At 40.7% G+C, this 14,881-nt stretch overlaps 2 protein-coding genes across 2 annotated transcripts in view; one reads left to right on the forward strand and one right to left on the reverse strand.

Annotated features, from left to right (window-relative positions):
* Window positions 1-7,855, reverse strand: part of LOC139147659 (aquaporin-4-like) — a 31,966-nt gene extending 24,111 nt beyond the window's left edge. The window contains exon 1 of the mRNA XM_070718811.1: window positions 6,984-7,855. Coding sequence (XP_070574912.1) covers window positions 6,984-7,526 — 543 coding nt within the window. The 5' untranslated portion in view covers window positions 7,527-7,855. The remainder of the gene's footprint in view (window positions 1-6,983) is intronic.
* Window positions 7,856-11,344: 3,489 nt separating this feature from the next.
* Window positions 11,345-13,716, forward strand: LOC139147661 (histone H3). The gene has a single exon (XM_070718812.1). The coding sequence runs from the start codon at window positions 11,402-11,404 to the stop codon at window positions 11,810-11,812; it is 411 nt and encodes a 136-aa protein (XP_070574913.1). The 5' UTR covers window positions 11,345-11,401; the 3' UTR covers window positions 11,813-13,716.
* Window positions 13,717-14,881: the final 1,165 nt, after the last annotated feature.

Genomic DNA, 14,881 nt, shown 5'->3' on the forward strand with positions numbered 1-14,881 from the left:
AGTGATATCAGAATTCGTATTGATATATTTATTCCTAATTAGTGTGCAATCAACGTCGGATTCAAACTCAAGTTCATGGGTTGATGAAATTACCGTATACAGTAACAAGCACATCATGCTGGGTGTAATTAGTAAAAAGCGTAATTGAATTTCACCAGTGGAAGTTGCATCCGAAAAAGTTACGTAAAACGTCAAATTCTCTTATGAATCATTCATTCTCTTTCAAAATGCTCAGAGTAATGCTCTCCCGTTTCGGTTATTACGTCACGTATGGTATAATAAACTATTTTGCATAGCAATTATTTTCTCCGTCACATGATTGGCTTAGACGCTTCAATAACATCGGCTGATCTACCCTGTTCGCAAAATGTCAAGTTGCATCATGGGGTCGCAGAAAATACAACAGAACCCAATCAAAGTACAATTTTCTGTCAACTAGGACGCTGAATCGGCCAAGGTTAGTTCAACCTGTTCGAAAATACCCCCCTTTCGATACGAAATGATGCCATTGCTCTGCGAACATGAGTTCTCATAATTAACTTATTTCGACACTTGTCTATTTTCTTTTCAGGCAAAGTTTTCGAGTGTATAGAAGTCAAATAACCGTCTGCACACCGTAAAAAATTAACAAAACATATTTTCTATATTTTTTGAATTAAAGTATGCTCATACGGAAGTAATGATTGGTTCCACGTCCTACTGTCAAGGGTCTCGCTAGCGTTTTCGTGTCGGTTGGGGCATGGACCTAAATCTTTTTGTTACGTCCATAGTTGGGGTAAAAAAACTTTTTTCTCCCTGAACCGTCTGTACCGATTTTGTCATGTTTTGTGTGACAGGCCGCTACACTTTCGGGTAATTACTTACGCTTTTGAATATCAAACTCAGTTTGGAGCCAACCATTGTACGATGAGAGAGGTACACTGCGGTGCCAAAATAAAAAAATCATCAACCCCGAAAGAGACTTGTCCAAAATGACTAACGCGTACATTTTTCGCTGCTGAAATACTCGTTAAATTTGTTGTAAGACCTGAATGTTGTTTTCCCTTCACCATAAATTAAAATGCCGTAACAGAAATAAGACATTTCATTGCTCCTAACTGAAAAAAACCTTACTGCTTGGCTGAGTGGAACCAAGAGTTAGACGGATTTCATCGAGTGTGAATGTTGAGTGTGAACGTGATCACAGGACCGAGGAGAGGCAGTGTTGTGTGTCCACACGTGGCTAATGCCTTCCTTGATAACTTATTTGGTTGTTTATTTGCGTCTTAAACGAGTGAATGAACACGGTATGAAGTACGGTTAGTGGTACTAGAGTACGAGAACAAAACAGTCCGTGCTGAAATTTATAACCGCGCATAGTTGAAGGTTTTCGAACGAGGTGTAGTGTTTGTGTACGCCCAGGAATTTATTGGGAAATTGCACTTTTACAACGAAAGCGGGTCGGTGCCTCAAGTGCAGTTTTGGGCATATCACATAATTTCTTGGTCACAGTATGCTGCTAAATGGGTGAAACTCTTCAAAAGCTAAGCGACTGAGAAATATCGAGTAGAGTGATATTATCATATGATAGCGGAGAGAGATTAAGTGGAATATCTTTCCCTGATTTCGTCATCACAATATCAAAATTTGTATAACGAAGGCATGAGTTTTGAAACATTTCAAAGCTTGCAGGTGTGAGTCTTCGAGCCGTCGTGCTCGGCGATTTCTCGTACCGCGAAAATGACCTCATTTGGCCCTGATCGTTTGTTTACACTATAATCTGAAATAGTCAACATACAACGATAAAAATGTTGCCAAGCTACAAGGGCGAACGACGTCACCGAAAATGTGCGCGTTGTGAATTGACTCAACGATCATTACGGTGATAGTACAGTGCCTTGTCATGTGATGTTGGAAAACAGCCCTATGGTTTCAGTAGCGAGGGGAGAAGTTTGGCGCCTTAAAATAACCGAACTCATGAGCTTTCTCAAAACGATTAAATGCGAAGGATGAAACAGCCTGGCAAAGTTACAAGCCGTTTATTGTGTCAGATGCATTTAGGTCCTTGGTGTGAAATTTCATAGCCCAGCTTGTTGTTCTACCGAGGATAGATTATCTTTTCTGTAAATCATAAATTGCATTAGGGCACGGTGGGGCCAGACCCAGCATTACAATGGCATGCCATCTCTGCAAGTTTGGGGAAACTGTATTGTACGTGCCAGTGAGACCAAAGACCCTGCAGCGTCAATTAGTGAGCTTCGCGGGAACTTGTATGTAATCCATATCCTTCGATTTGATACTAATATTATTGGCTCGGGTCTCACGACCTCACTGTGAAAGTTTTCAGTCAAAAGTCTATCTATCTTCTTTGCTCCAGTCTCTTAGCCTACCTAGCCTGCCTGCTTGGCTACCTGTCTGTACCTATAAGGATTTCCGTTCGCCCGTCTGTCGAACGTACGTCCACCCGTCCATACTTACGTTCGATTGGTTTGTCTGTATGTATATATGTGGCAATTAAAACCTCACGAGCCAGACACCCTCCTGCAAAGCCATCGATTCTGCACATTATCGCCTTATTAAAAAGTTGTGATAAACTTCTCAAAACGACAGGCTTATGAAACACTTACGGCAGAATGCACCTCCGGCACAGATATTCGGACTCTCAAACTTTTACAACACATTTTTTGTCTGCAACTTATTTGTGGAGGCTCATTTTGAAGCTCATGGGGTTACTGAAGTTTTCACCGGCTTAGTTTTGTGAAAATTGAAAATTTTATTTCCCAATGGAGTTAACACAGCGATGGTGGTCATTTTTAATTTCAAAGATAGGTAAATTTAAGGCGATTTGTTCCCATGGTACTAAAATTTTGCCCGTGACCCCTAAGTTTTATTCTTGATTTTGAAAGAGCATGGTTGAAAATTTCCTTGAGGAAAGTTTGAGAAAAAGTTGACGTGTTTTCGATTTCGAGGCGCGTACGACCCTAAGCAATCATTTGTCTGCGTTTTAAAGAGTAAATCAAAATATATTTCAGTAAATGTGTCATCATACCGTTAAATCGGTCGAAGCCCATTTAAACGGACCATAATTTCACTGAAACACTGATATTGAGGGATACTGTTCCAAATGTAAGCCTACGAGGGAGAAGACTTACGCAATCGTCGACAGCGATATCTTGTACGTTCACAAGGGTGTCACAACGTAATTTGATAACGACATCTATTTGTCAGTTGACGAACGCACGCTCGACCGCAATGCAACGCTGTGATTTGTCCACGTGTGTTCATTACAAAAACGATTAATTGGAAACATGAACAAGTGGGCTTGCCTACACCAAGGCAATCAACCCATGTTAACGCACAAGCATCAGTTTGTCGCACACGAATCAAAAGGCACGAATTACTCATACAGAAACTGGACAACGCATATTCTAAGCACGTTGTCATAGAGTCTTCGAAGATATCCCTGATGTGTTTGCCACGAAGTGATACTGGCGGGCGTCTTGTATTTATCCAATCTTGTGTTCATTTAAATTGAATTATTTTGTATTTATTTCAAATTGACAGATTTCAGACATTTCTTATAGGAGTTGTGTTGTACAACAAAAATCTCAATCTCACCACCCTGGAAATGCCATTCAAAGTTCACGTAGGCCAAATAGTATTGTGTTTTGTTATATGGACAGAAGGTTACGCACTTTCCGTTTTGTTTCAGTCGCAATAAAGTACCGCATTTCAATCGACTAAATGGGATGCGATATGTCGTTAAATAGACTCATACCGTTTTACGACAAGTTGCTGACGCGCGCCGTCCTGTCCTCCCCCTTCAAGCCGATGATAACGATGTTTTTCTGTGTCCCGGCCTTGCATTGAAAACGCCAGCATTGTAAAAGCCCCGTCTTCAGATTACAACAACGAAGACCCGAAGTATTGAAATACGATTCAAATGTGAAAGATCGTCATCAATCTTAATTAACGGCTCGATTAGTCACCGTCGATCCCAAGATCAAAGATTGACTAGACGGCACACAGCCTGTGATATTCTTGGCGATTTATTGGCTATTTCTAACCCCCTGACACCGGGTTAATATCGACCTAAAATGACAAAGTTGCGGTAGTGTTCTGATCTTGAAAGGCTAAAGACTGACTCGTGTCTGGAGTTGTAGAGCACTGATGTGAAAAAAAAACAAGCACTGAAACTGTTTCCCGACGGTCATGCTGCCCCTGTTTTAGTGATAAGATTCTAGCAGGCGAAAAATTAAAACTTGTTCGGAGCATATAGTATATTTCTATTCATTCAAATATCTTTTCTCATCTAATAATGTGCAGTTACTGGTGTTTAAACTCGAAACGTTCAGCATGCAGGCGGGGATAGAGCACTCTGTCGTCAGTCATTAGAAATGTATTACTCATCCTTGCAAAAAGTTTGGTTAGGTATTGTTGAAAGCTCAAGTTTATCGCCAATTGACTGTAACTTTTGGTGTACCTTCAAGCGTTTGGTTCTGTTTCTAAAATACAGTATCTTATCCGACTTCCCAAATTATGCCGAAATTGTTCAACTTGAAAACGAGGTCATCATACTTAACGTTCGATATTGTTGTTGACACCCAAATTTTAGTCCGCACCAGAATTCATGATGATGACGTCGCATGTTTTACTCGATGTGTTGTACAAAGCTAATACTTTGTATCCCAACGTACGTTTTAGGACAAGAATGAGAGAATTATATTTGTGTCACACAACAAATATGACTGTACTATATTATCAAAAATTACTGGTATATAGTCCGTTTAAATGACTCTTTGGGCACGATGGATTACATGAGATGTATTCTGCTTCAAATTTATGTTTGTCTGTGTGTTGTTCATTTTCTCCGACGGACGTAAAGTTTCCACAGGTGTCGAGCACTGGCATTTTCGCTCCATCAGTCATCGTGTACAACGGCAATGGATGGTTTGACCGACCCAAAGACCGCGACCGATATCTCGAGGAGTGATTTACGCCAAAATACACAATGAACACATTTCTTTACACAGTCTGCTCCGAAATTGCCGGTGGCAGGTATACTACAGTAGCGCCGCCAAGACACTATTCTTGTACCGTAATCATGATGAGTCGATGAGCGCAAAATGCCTGTCGCTCCGCCAGGTTTCAGACGACAGCATGTCAAAGACAAATTTTCTAAGGCGCGCAGTTGCCAGTAGGCATACGAAATTGAGTGTATTTGCTTTGCATTGTTGTGATATAACGCGTTTGTGCTCAGCAGTTGAGTGGTTTTTTTCTTCCAAAGGCAAAGCACAATTAGTTCTGCGTTTTTAACAGATATGTTTTTATTAGAGCCTTGTCTCTACTTCAGAGATACCCTGCATTTTGTCTGTCAACATATGTCTGAACTCCATTCCATTTGAATGCAACTTGGCCATTCCATTTACAAAAACTCGTGCGCCAAGTGTCAACTAAACCTGGCCGGTTCTAGATCTTCTACCGTCCGCTTGCGTGAAAACCTCTGTATGTCTGTATGCCCGGTATGTATGGCGCGGCGGTCCTCTTCTGCCTTGTTTGGTACTCTGTCCGTGTTTCTGTCGTCCGCTACGTCGTCTATGTATCCGCCTAAGTGCCAGTCTCTGTCTGTTTGTCTGTTTGTTTGACTGTGTCGATGTGTGTATACATGCCTATCCGTCTCTGTCCTCGCTCCTTTCATTAACTCTCTCTCTCTCTCTCTCTCTCTCTCTCTCTCTCTCTCTCTCTCTCTCTCTCTCTCACACACACACACACACACACACACACATACATACACACACATCCATCTGAGAGTAATCGTCATCCACGTGGTTGTGTAAACCATTTAACACACACGACTCTAATGTGACATCTATTCTAAGCTCCGTACGCAACATCAAATTGTCGCCTCTGGATGCATGGGCGATGCATAGTGAAGATCTGGCTTAGAAAAACGCTAAACGGTAGTGACACAATACGGAAGGGCGGGTATTTTTATCCGTCCTGAATACTGAAAGCATGCCCATCACACCTCACACATTAGCAAAGAAAATATTTAATGTACATGAATAAACAGCGGTGACACGGTCGACGGCTATTATAATGTCATATTCATAAGCTTGTAAAATAAATCATGATGGCTCAGCGTTGGCGCTGTTTTGCCAGGGGCTAATTAAGATTAAGTTGACGTTTGAGGATTATGTTGGAATTTTCATATCCGTTCAATCATTTTAATTGTAGTTTTGCATGCTAGAGGCTTGAATCGGGAAGATGACGTCATTATGTAATTCTCTGTCACGTGATGATAAATTTCAGGGACGCGTCTTTAGCATGACAATACTCGTATACACACCGTTTGATGACTCGCTATTCGTTATGTCCATGTGTTCGTAAAGCGAAGAATAAATAATTTACTTAAGATAGGTTGGCTTCGATCGATAAGTGTTAAGTCAAGAATTCGTTATCGAAAAATGTAATTAATTATTTCTAAGTGATGAAAAAATTGTTGGTTTTTTTTGGTCTAATTGCACGATTACAGCATTTATAGCGAAACATCGCCAGCTACAAGAATTTGTACCGGGCCGCGGGGGAGACGTTGCCCTAAAAAGGTGTAGACAAGATTGACAAATTGCTACTCCACTCTCCTACGTCTACATAGACACAAATATTGACAAACTATGATAAATCGTGCAGGAATGAAAATTAAAATATCAATATTAAGATTTCGATCTATTCACTTGTTGAGTGGCGAATAAATTATTTTACAGCACAGTATAACGGTGTTTAGAATGTGTCGGAGAATTTGCACGGGGCGTAAGAGATTTGCTCATGTTGCGATGTACAATGATTTCCCTTGAGACCTCGAGTTGAGGTACCTGGGAAACGAGGTGATGATGCGAATTCCAATTTGCATGAGTCCGTTGCAGGTAGATAACATAGCCAAAGCAACGTTTGCCTGGACAGCTATGAATGGGGGGGGGGGGGGTATGAATCGTAGGAGGACTTACCGCTGCCAGGTGCCCAAGAAGCACGGAGATACCTATCGAAAGCGAGGCGGAGCCACCCAGGTCCGTGCGACGGTCGTCGGTGGTGGCGAAAATGGTAAAGACCAGCTGGAAGGTGATGAACACTTCGATGAAAAATCCCTGCCAGGCTGAAACGCCGGTCAGTCCGGTCACGCCAAGGGAGCCTCGCAAATCGGAAGGGATAAAGGCGTACACCAGCGCTGCGCCGACTATTGCTCCCAGACACTGGAAGATGATGAAGAGGAGGGCCTTCAGGACGGAAATCTTTTTAACGGACATAAACCCCACGGTGACGGCCGGGTTGATGTGAGCGCCGCTTATGTGACCGAAACACTGCACCAGGGTGGCAATCGCCAGACCGAAGCAGAGGGCAATTTTCACGAAGCTAGCGTCGTCCTTTCCATCTGCGAAGATGGTCGATAAAATTCCGACGAATACGAAAATAAGGGTGGCGACGAACTCTCCGACTACTGCTCGCCAGAACTTGGCGGTTTGGACCTGCTTGACCATCGTCTCTTCAGCCATTTCCACCTTGCCAGCACACGCCCACTTTAACAGCGACGCACGGTTGTGTGTGTGATAGGCGTTCCTCTCGATGAGGTTACAGCATAGTGGCGATAGTCTTTAGCTGTTGTACATATTTATCACAGCGCGGCGTATCATATCATATGCTAAGTGGGATGAACGTTGGCAGCGCTAGCTGGCGACTTTCTACAGAACGTCGCGCGAGGGCCTCGACCGCAGCGACCAAACGAAAAAGCAAAATTTACAAGCCGTAGCGGCAGACAAGCGTGCCTCTTTGCATGAACGTACATCGGCGCTGTCCCGATTTAGTTCATGGCAGGCTATAATGTAACCGGATGTAGTATAATTCATAAAGTTCACTTCATTAAACCGGAGATCGTAAAGCGAGCTGATTAAACTTTATTGAAGAGGACTGTTGAGAGATTCTGAAATAGTGAGTCATCACGTATTTAGTGCAGGCATGTCATAATGGGTTATCGGGCGGCTTTCATACTGCCCTGGACGCGGAAAATGACTAAATCGCATTTATTTCCGTATCTTTCATGTTGGCATTATATCTTTAATTGCTTTAGGTCTAGAAGGCTGCTCCTTGCTATGATGATTTAGAGCACGAATCTTCAAGGACCTCTACAATCATACGGAATGCGTCTTTCCCTGTGACGTCATTCAAACCGTCCTCCCTCTCACTCAATCATAGACCATGGAGGTAGTAGAGACAGTTCACTCTAGTTCAGGGCAAAAATTTAAGCTTTTCAAGCTACAATAAAGCGCTACATGTAAACCCTGTAAACTTAGGATTCTTTTTAATAGAGCCAGGGATAATTATGTAGAGTAAGATACTTTGGAATACTCGGTCATGTTTAAGAACACCTAATAAACATACAACAATGGCAGGTGGGGGCGCTATACGATGTACTCAGTGCACTTGAGTCAGTCTACAGTCACGGTGTGTCGATCGTTCAATTTGGCGCGTTTTTTTCCCTTCGAGCTCAGTTCAGGAGAAAAAGGCTGTTGCGAGCCTCTAGTCTAATGTAAGGGATGGACCATTAGATCTTGGGATAGGGGTGGTCAAAAACAGAAAAAAATTCAAAGCAAAAACATTAAGAAAAAAACATTCAAGCCAGTTTTAAACGCAAAAAATAATAAATCTGACAGTTTACTTTGAAAAAAAATAGCACATCATGACTCGCTTGGAATTTTTTTTCAAAAATTTACAATTGTAAAAAAAATATTCACAGTCTGATTGTGACCACCCCACCTCCCAAGATCTAATGGTCCGTCCCTAAGTCTACAATGTAACAATTATCCTCTTATTTTGAATACTGAAACTAGAATGTGGCTTCACAATGAATATTTTATTTGTTATAATTGCCATTGTACAACTTGTAACGTAAAAGGGAAAACGAAACTGTCACTTCAAACAAAATTAATCCATGTGATCGAAAATGTTGATTCAAACGAACGCTTAAACGTGACTGCATTCATTAACAACAAATTGAAGTGAAATTTGACAAGGCCGTTCATGTCTGTCACACAGATCATATTGGTTGGGAGGGTTTGAGTAAAAAGGCCAGTAACTCAAATGACTTTTCATGATTTTTTTCACAATTTTTGTTCTCAACGTCAACCATACTCCTTCTTCGCCTTGTCAACTCAGCGAGTACATGTGAATTCTGGTCTGGGTAGAATTGAAATGCAAAAGAGAGCAGGGCGTCTAACAAGTACAGACGCCATAATGAAAAGTCTAATGGTGGACGTTCAACGTGATTTTGGTAGCAGAACAATAGCTTGCAATTGACATACAAAATAAAGATAATTATAAACTCCTCAATAATCAGAGTAACTGGTCCTGTCAATGCCGTGAGTGCACACAGAGTAACTTTTAGCTGCTAAACGTATATAGTATGTCAACCATTTTACACTTGAATGGGATTGAGAACTACCCCTTTAAAATTTTTGAGGCCTACCTTCGCAATGTACTACAGTGCTCGATGAGACAAGTCCCTGTGGCTTGGTACATTTATTTGCATATTGATTATCAGTTTACAGCGAATAATACATCAGATGGATATTTCAACGGAATACCATGTCTCTTGCCAGTGATAGTTTGTTCTGGAAAAGCTTTTCAAAAAATAAAAAGCTTGCACGCACACATTTGAGAAGAATGCTCATTTTCTGTAGATCTCGCCTTCAAGTATTCATTTGAAGGTTGTCATGATTGTTTTATGTATACAAAGCTCAGAAACAGTGTGAAATTAAGTAGTTTATCCAAAAAAAAAATCTGCTCCTGAATCACAGTTATCATTGGGCAAGTCGACAAACGTAGTTCCCCGTTCACAATTCCTCTTTTGTACAGGGATAGCCCTCAGTCAATCTCGTCAATGGGTCAATGTAGGACAACACATCAGTGACTGGTGATCTTCACGAGGAACGAGACTGTTGAAGTCATAAAATCATACTATTCTCATCTCTTGCTTGTGTACATTTGTTTTGGGTTCATTTTGTGCTGGTAGAGATCTTTCTTGTTCATGCAATGGTCAGGTTTTCGCATTTATGCGACTGCGCTATTTTTTTAATTATGTCAATACTTTCGTGGGCCCTGGTGGGCATGTATGCTGCGTGCGAGTGTTTCATGTCACAGAATGCAGGAGTAACCTTAAACACATGACGAACAAGCTCAGCTTTGTCGGTGGCCGATATGCCTTGTCTTGTCCCGCCAATTTTTAGTGACTTAGCTCTGCACCGAGTGAAGTTTTCGTCAATGAAGTTACCATACTGCCGACGAAATCAGTGTCAAGCCTTAAAGGGAAATGGTCGTCGGAACTGCTCCTGTGCGAATTTCTAGTTTACAAACAGTATATTTCATGCAGATTATCCAGATGCACCTAATCATCATAGCTGCAACTATGACAGACATGTTTAACTTTCATTAATCACCATCGTACCTTTGATATAGTGTTTACATTGGTCGTATGGGTCCCATGCAACCTTTGAGTACATTTCTGACGACTATAATGTCCCTTTACACTTTGTTTGACAGCGATTTTGGTTGAGAGCGCTCGTACCACTAATAATGCGCAAGCAGCAATATTTTTTCACGGTCCCTCTACCCATCGTTTTGTCTGCTCACATATACTAGTATAACACTGGCCATCAACAATGAATTAAAGCACGGTCCCTCAGACCGTGAGAAAGTCATGGAGAATAGACCATTTTTAAGCGTCCATGATTAAAGGCACAGACCCGAGATTAACTAATACAAAATCATTCAAACTCTTGAAAAGTAAATGGGAGAAAAACTAAGAAGTATTTTAGCGTATGATCACGCAATCGGTTTTCTATTAGAGTAGAGTATGGTGGTCTACCTCCACGAAAGGACTGAGCATGGAGGTAGTAGAGAGCTACTACCTCCATTGACTGAGTAAGCACGTTCATGAATTTTTCTTTATGATTTATATGTAGGTCGGTAATTATTCTACACATTTTCTATTCGATAATAATAACGGGACCTGCGGGTGAGCCAGAATACCAGTGCGTTGTAAAGGGAAGTTTTTCGGCCCATTAGTTGAAGTTAGAAAAAGGAATACACTATCCATGATTGATTCTGCAGTAAATCGGTGCGGTGGTCTAAATTGAACAAAAACATGTATAGAGACAAACAAACAGTGACTTTGTTGACAAGGGCGTGAAGTGGGATCATTGAGTGTAATTAATGATGCATTATTGGCCAATAGTCGAACAGATTGATGAAAGTGTGAAGCATCTGCTGTCCAATCAGCAATTAGCGCACAAGTTTTAATGGTATAAATAGAGGTTCTTCGACTGCTTTACCACATTGTAAATTCTCAGTGAAGAAATAATCCCTGCAGACGAAGATGGCACGTACCAAGCAGACCGCTCGCAAGTCTACCGGTGGCAAGGCACCACGTAAACAGTTGGCCACCAAGGCAGCCCGTAAGAGTGCACCAGCCACCGGTGGTGTGAAGAAACCTCATCGTTACAGGCCCGGAACCGTCGCTCTTCGTGAAATCCGTCGTTACCAGAAGAGCACCGAGCTTTTGATCCGTAAACTTCCATTCCAGCGTCTGGTCCGTGAAATCGCCCAGGACTTCAAGACCGATCTCCGATTCCAGAGCTCCGCCGTCATGGCTCTGCAAGAAGCCAGCGAAGCCTACCTGGTGGGGCTCTTCGAAGATACCAACCTGTGCGCCATCCACGCCAAGCGTGTCACCATTATGCCTAAAGACATCCAACTAGCCCGCCGCATTCGTGGCGAGCGTGCCTAAACTGTGTGCTAAAGCATACACATACCAAACGGCCCTTTTCAGGGCCACCAAACCCTCCAAAAGGAGAACTACCGTATAACTTATGATATTTTTTCAGTGCATCATCTTATTACTGACTCTTAAATTTAGATTTTGTTCACAAGGTTTCAAGCCATTATACGAAGACTACAGACCTTTCCATCGTCTACCGAATCAAATTTTACCTGGTCTTTTTGTCAAAACCTTCCAATCGCCGGTTTAGCCTTAGTCCGAGGAACTGCGTTTAGCCATAAAATATTCTAGGTTTTTCCTGGCTATATCATTGTATTTCTTCATACACAGCTCATCAATGTATTGAGTCTGTAGAAATTTTGTATGATGTAATCGTTTCTGACCATTTTCCACTTAGTATTAAGTGTGACATTGGTACCATACCTTCATGTGAAAGTAATGACTCGGTTAAGAATGATACAGAGGTACGCTTAAACTGGTCCAAGGTTAGTACTAATCAACGCAATGAGTATTATGTGAATTCAGATAGGCTTCTTTCTGAAGTTGATATTCCAACGGAAGCACTATGTTGTAAAGATATTCATTGTAATAATTCCAATCATGTTGATTGTATCTTGAAGTTTTATGACAATATTATTGATAGTTTATATGTTGCTGGCACTAAAATTACACCACCCACCAAAAGTACGAATTCTAATATTCCAGGGTGGAATGACAATGTGAGACAGATTCATTCTATTGCACGTGATTCGTTTAAGCTCTGGCGTGATTCTGGTAAACCCAGGACAGGTCCATTGTATGACCTTAAACGCCGCACGCATGCGCAGTTTAAGTATGCTCTGCGTCTGTGTCGCCGTAATGAGGAACAGATGAAAGCCGATGCTATGGCGAAAAATGTGTCTTCTAGCAATTATGACAAATTTTGGAAGTCTGTTAACAATACTAAAAAATTGAGTAGGCCAAATATGTTAATGGATGTACAGGTGATGCAAATATTGTTGAGATGTGGCGTAACCATTATCATGATATTTATAATTCTGTAAACAATAATAGGGATCAGGAATTTGTTTTAGATGCTATGAACAGTTGTTCACTGCAAGACAATTTCACTGTATTACCAGGTGACATAAGTGATGCAATTAGTAAGCTACAGACTGGAAAAACGTCTGGTTCAGATTATCTTGCCGCTGAGCACTTTATATTTGCCAGTCAGAAAGTTTCTGTTTTGCTAAGTATGTGCTTAATAGCTATGCTTGTCCATGTAGTTTGCCTTAGACGACTTTCTAACACTATCCTTGTTCCAATTATCAAAGACAAAAATAGTGATATTACAGATAAAAACAATTATCGTCCTGTTGCACTTTCCACTATTGCTTCTAAAATAATTGAACTTGTTTTATTGCGTCACATTGATTCTTATCTGGGAACGACTGATAACCAATTTGGTTTTAAGTCAGGACATTCCACTGATATGTGCGTCTTATTTTGAAGGAAATTATCAATTATTATAGACAACATGGTAGTAATGTATTTATTACATTTATGGACGCCTCTAAGGCTTTTGACAGAGTGAACCATTGGACGCTTTTCAAGAAATTAATTCAACGTAAAATTCCCATTTACCTTGTCAGATTTCTTGTCAAATGGTATCGAACTCAAATTATTATTATTCGTTGGGGTACATGTTTATCTGAGGGTTTTACTGTCACTAACGGTGTAAAGCAAGGTGGTATTTTATCACCAAAGCTCTTTAATATCTATATTGATAATTTGAGTGTTCTCTTATCAAACTTTAATACTGGCTGTAATATTGGTGGCATTTTTGTTAATCACTTAATGTACGCGGATGATATCTGCTTGATTAGTCCTTCTGTCAAAGGTACACAAAAGTAAATAGATCTCTGTACTCATTATAGTGATATTCACGACATCATTTTCAACAGTAAAAAGACTAACTGTATGTGCGTGTTTGCGAATCACAGTAAGATTCGGCGCATTCCATGTGTGTATCTGAACGGGGTTAAATTAACCTTTGTTGTTAAGAAAAAACATCTAGGGTTCGTGTTAACTGACCATTTCAGAGATGATGATGACATTGAGCGGCAGACGAGATATTTTTACGTAGTAGCGAATATGCTAATGAGAAAATTCCACATGTGTACTTTTCATGTTAAATGCATTCTATTTAAAGCGTATTGTTATCAGTTGTATAGGGGACCAATATGGAATAGCTATTATGCAAATGTCTTGAGAACATTGAAAGTTGCTTACAATAATGCAGCACGACTGTTATTGGGTTATGAGAAACGGAGCAGCGCGAGTCTAATGTTTGTATCTAACAGAATAAGCAACTTCGATGCTCTTCTGATAAATCAGATAAACAGCCTGAGACAAAGACTTTTGAAAAGTAGCAATGCAATTGTACGAAATGTATGTAAATCATTGTATTTCAACTCAGAGATGGTAAAGCAATGGAATAAGTTACTCTATGTTTAAATGTCTGTTTAAAAAGAAACCCATTGGATTATGTATGTAGATATAATCAATTTTTCTATCTTTTCAACCATAATTTAATTTTGTAACTGAATTTTCATACTATAGCCTTATTTGACTATTATATGGACGCTCAAGTCCGAAATAAAAAAAAATAAAGAAAGAAAGATATACCGCTTAAACCACCATTGAAAAGTGCCTTCACAGACAAAGGAAAATAAAACCTTTGCGGTAACCTCAAGAAGTCCCGTGTGCCTGTCACTCAGAGCATTCGGTGACAGATTTATACAAGCTTGCCATTGTTTCTTGAGCACTTCAAAATTCGTTGACTTTTGCGTCTTACAGCTAATACTGCCGACTTAAAATAGTATTGCGCTCCGGTTGCGCATAGCGTTTCACAGAGCAGCACGGCTGCTTTACCCATAGACAGTGGAGGGGGAAGACCCCTCTACTGTCTACTTAACTCAAATGCAGGTAGCACAGAATGGGAAAACTCGATATCGAAATTGGCACTATGTGCTACACTATTATTCTTACACTGATGACAATGATTAACAGATCAAATACCTCTATCGCACAAAGATA

This window comes from Ptychodera flava, chromosome 13 (assembly GCF_041260155.1).
Source record: "Ptychodera flava strain L36383 chromosome 13, AS_Pfla_20210202, whole genome shotgun sequence".
NCBI classification, from domain to species: domain Eukaryota; kingdom Metazoa; phylum Hemichordata; class Enteropneusta; family Ptychoderidae; genus Ptychodera; species Ptychodera flava.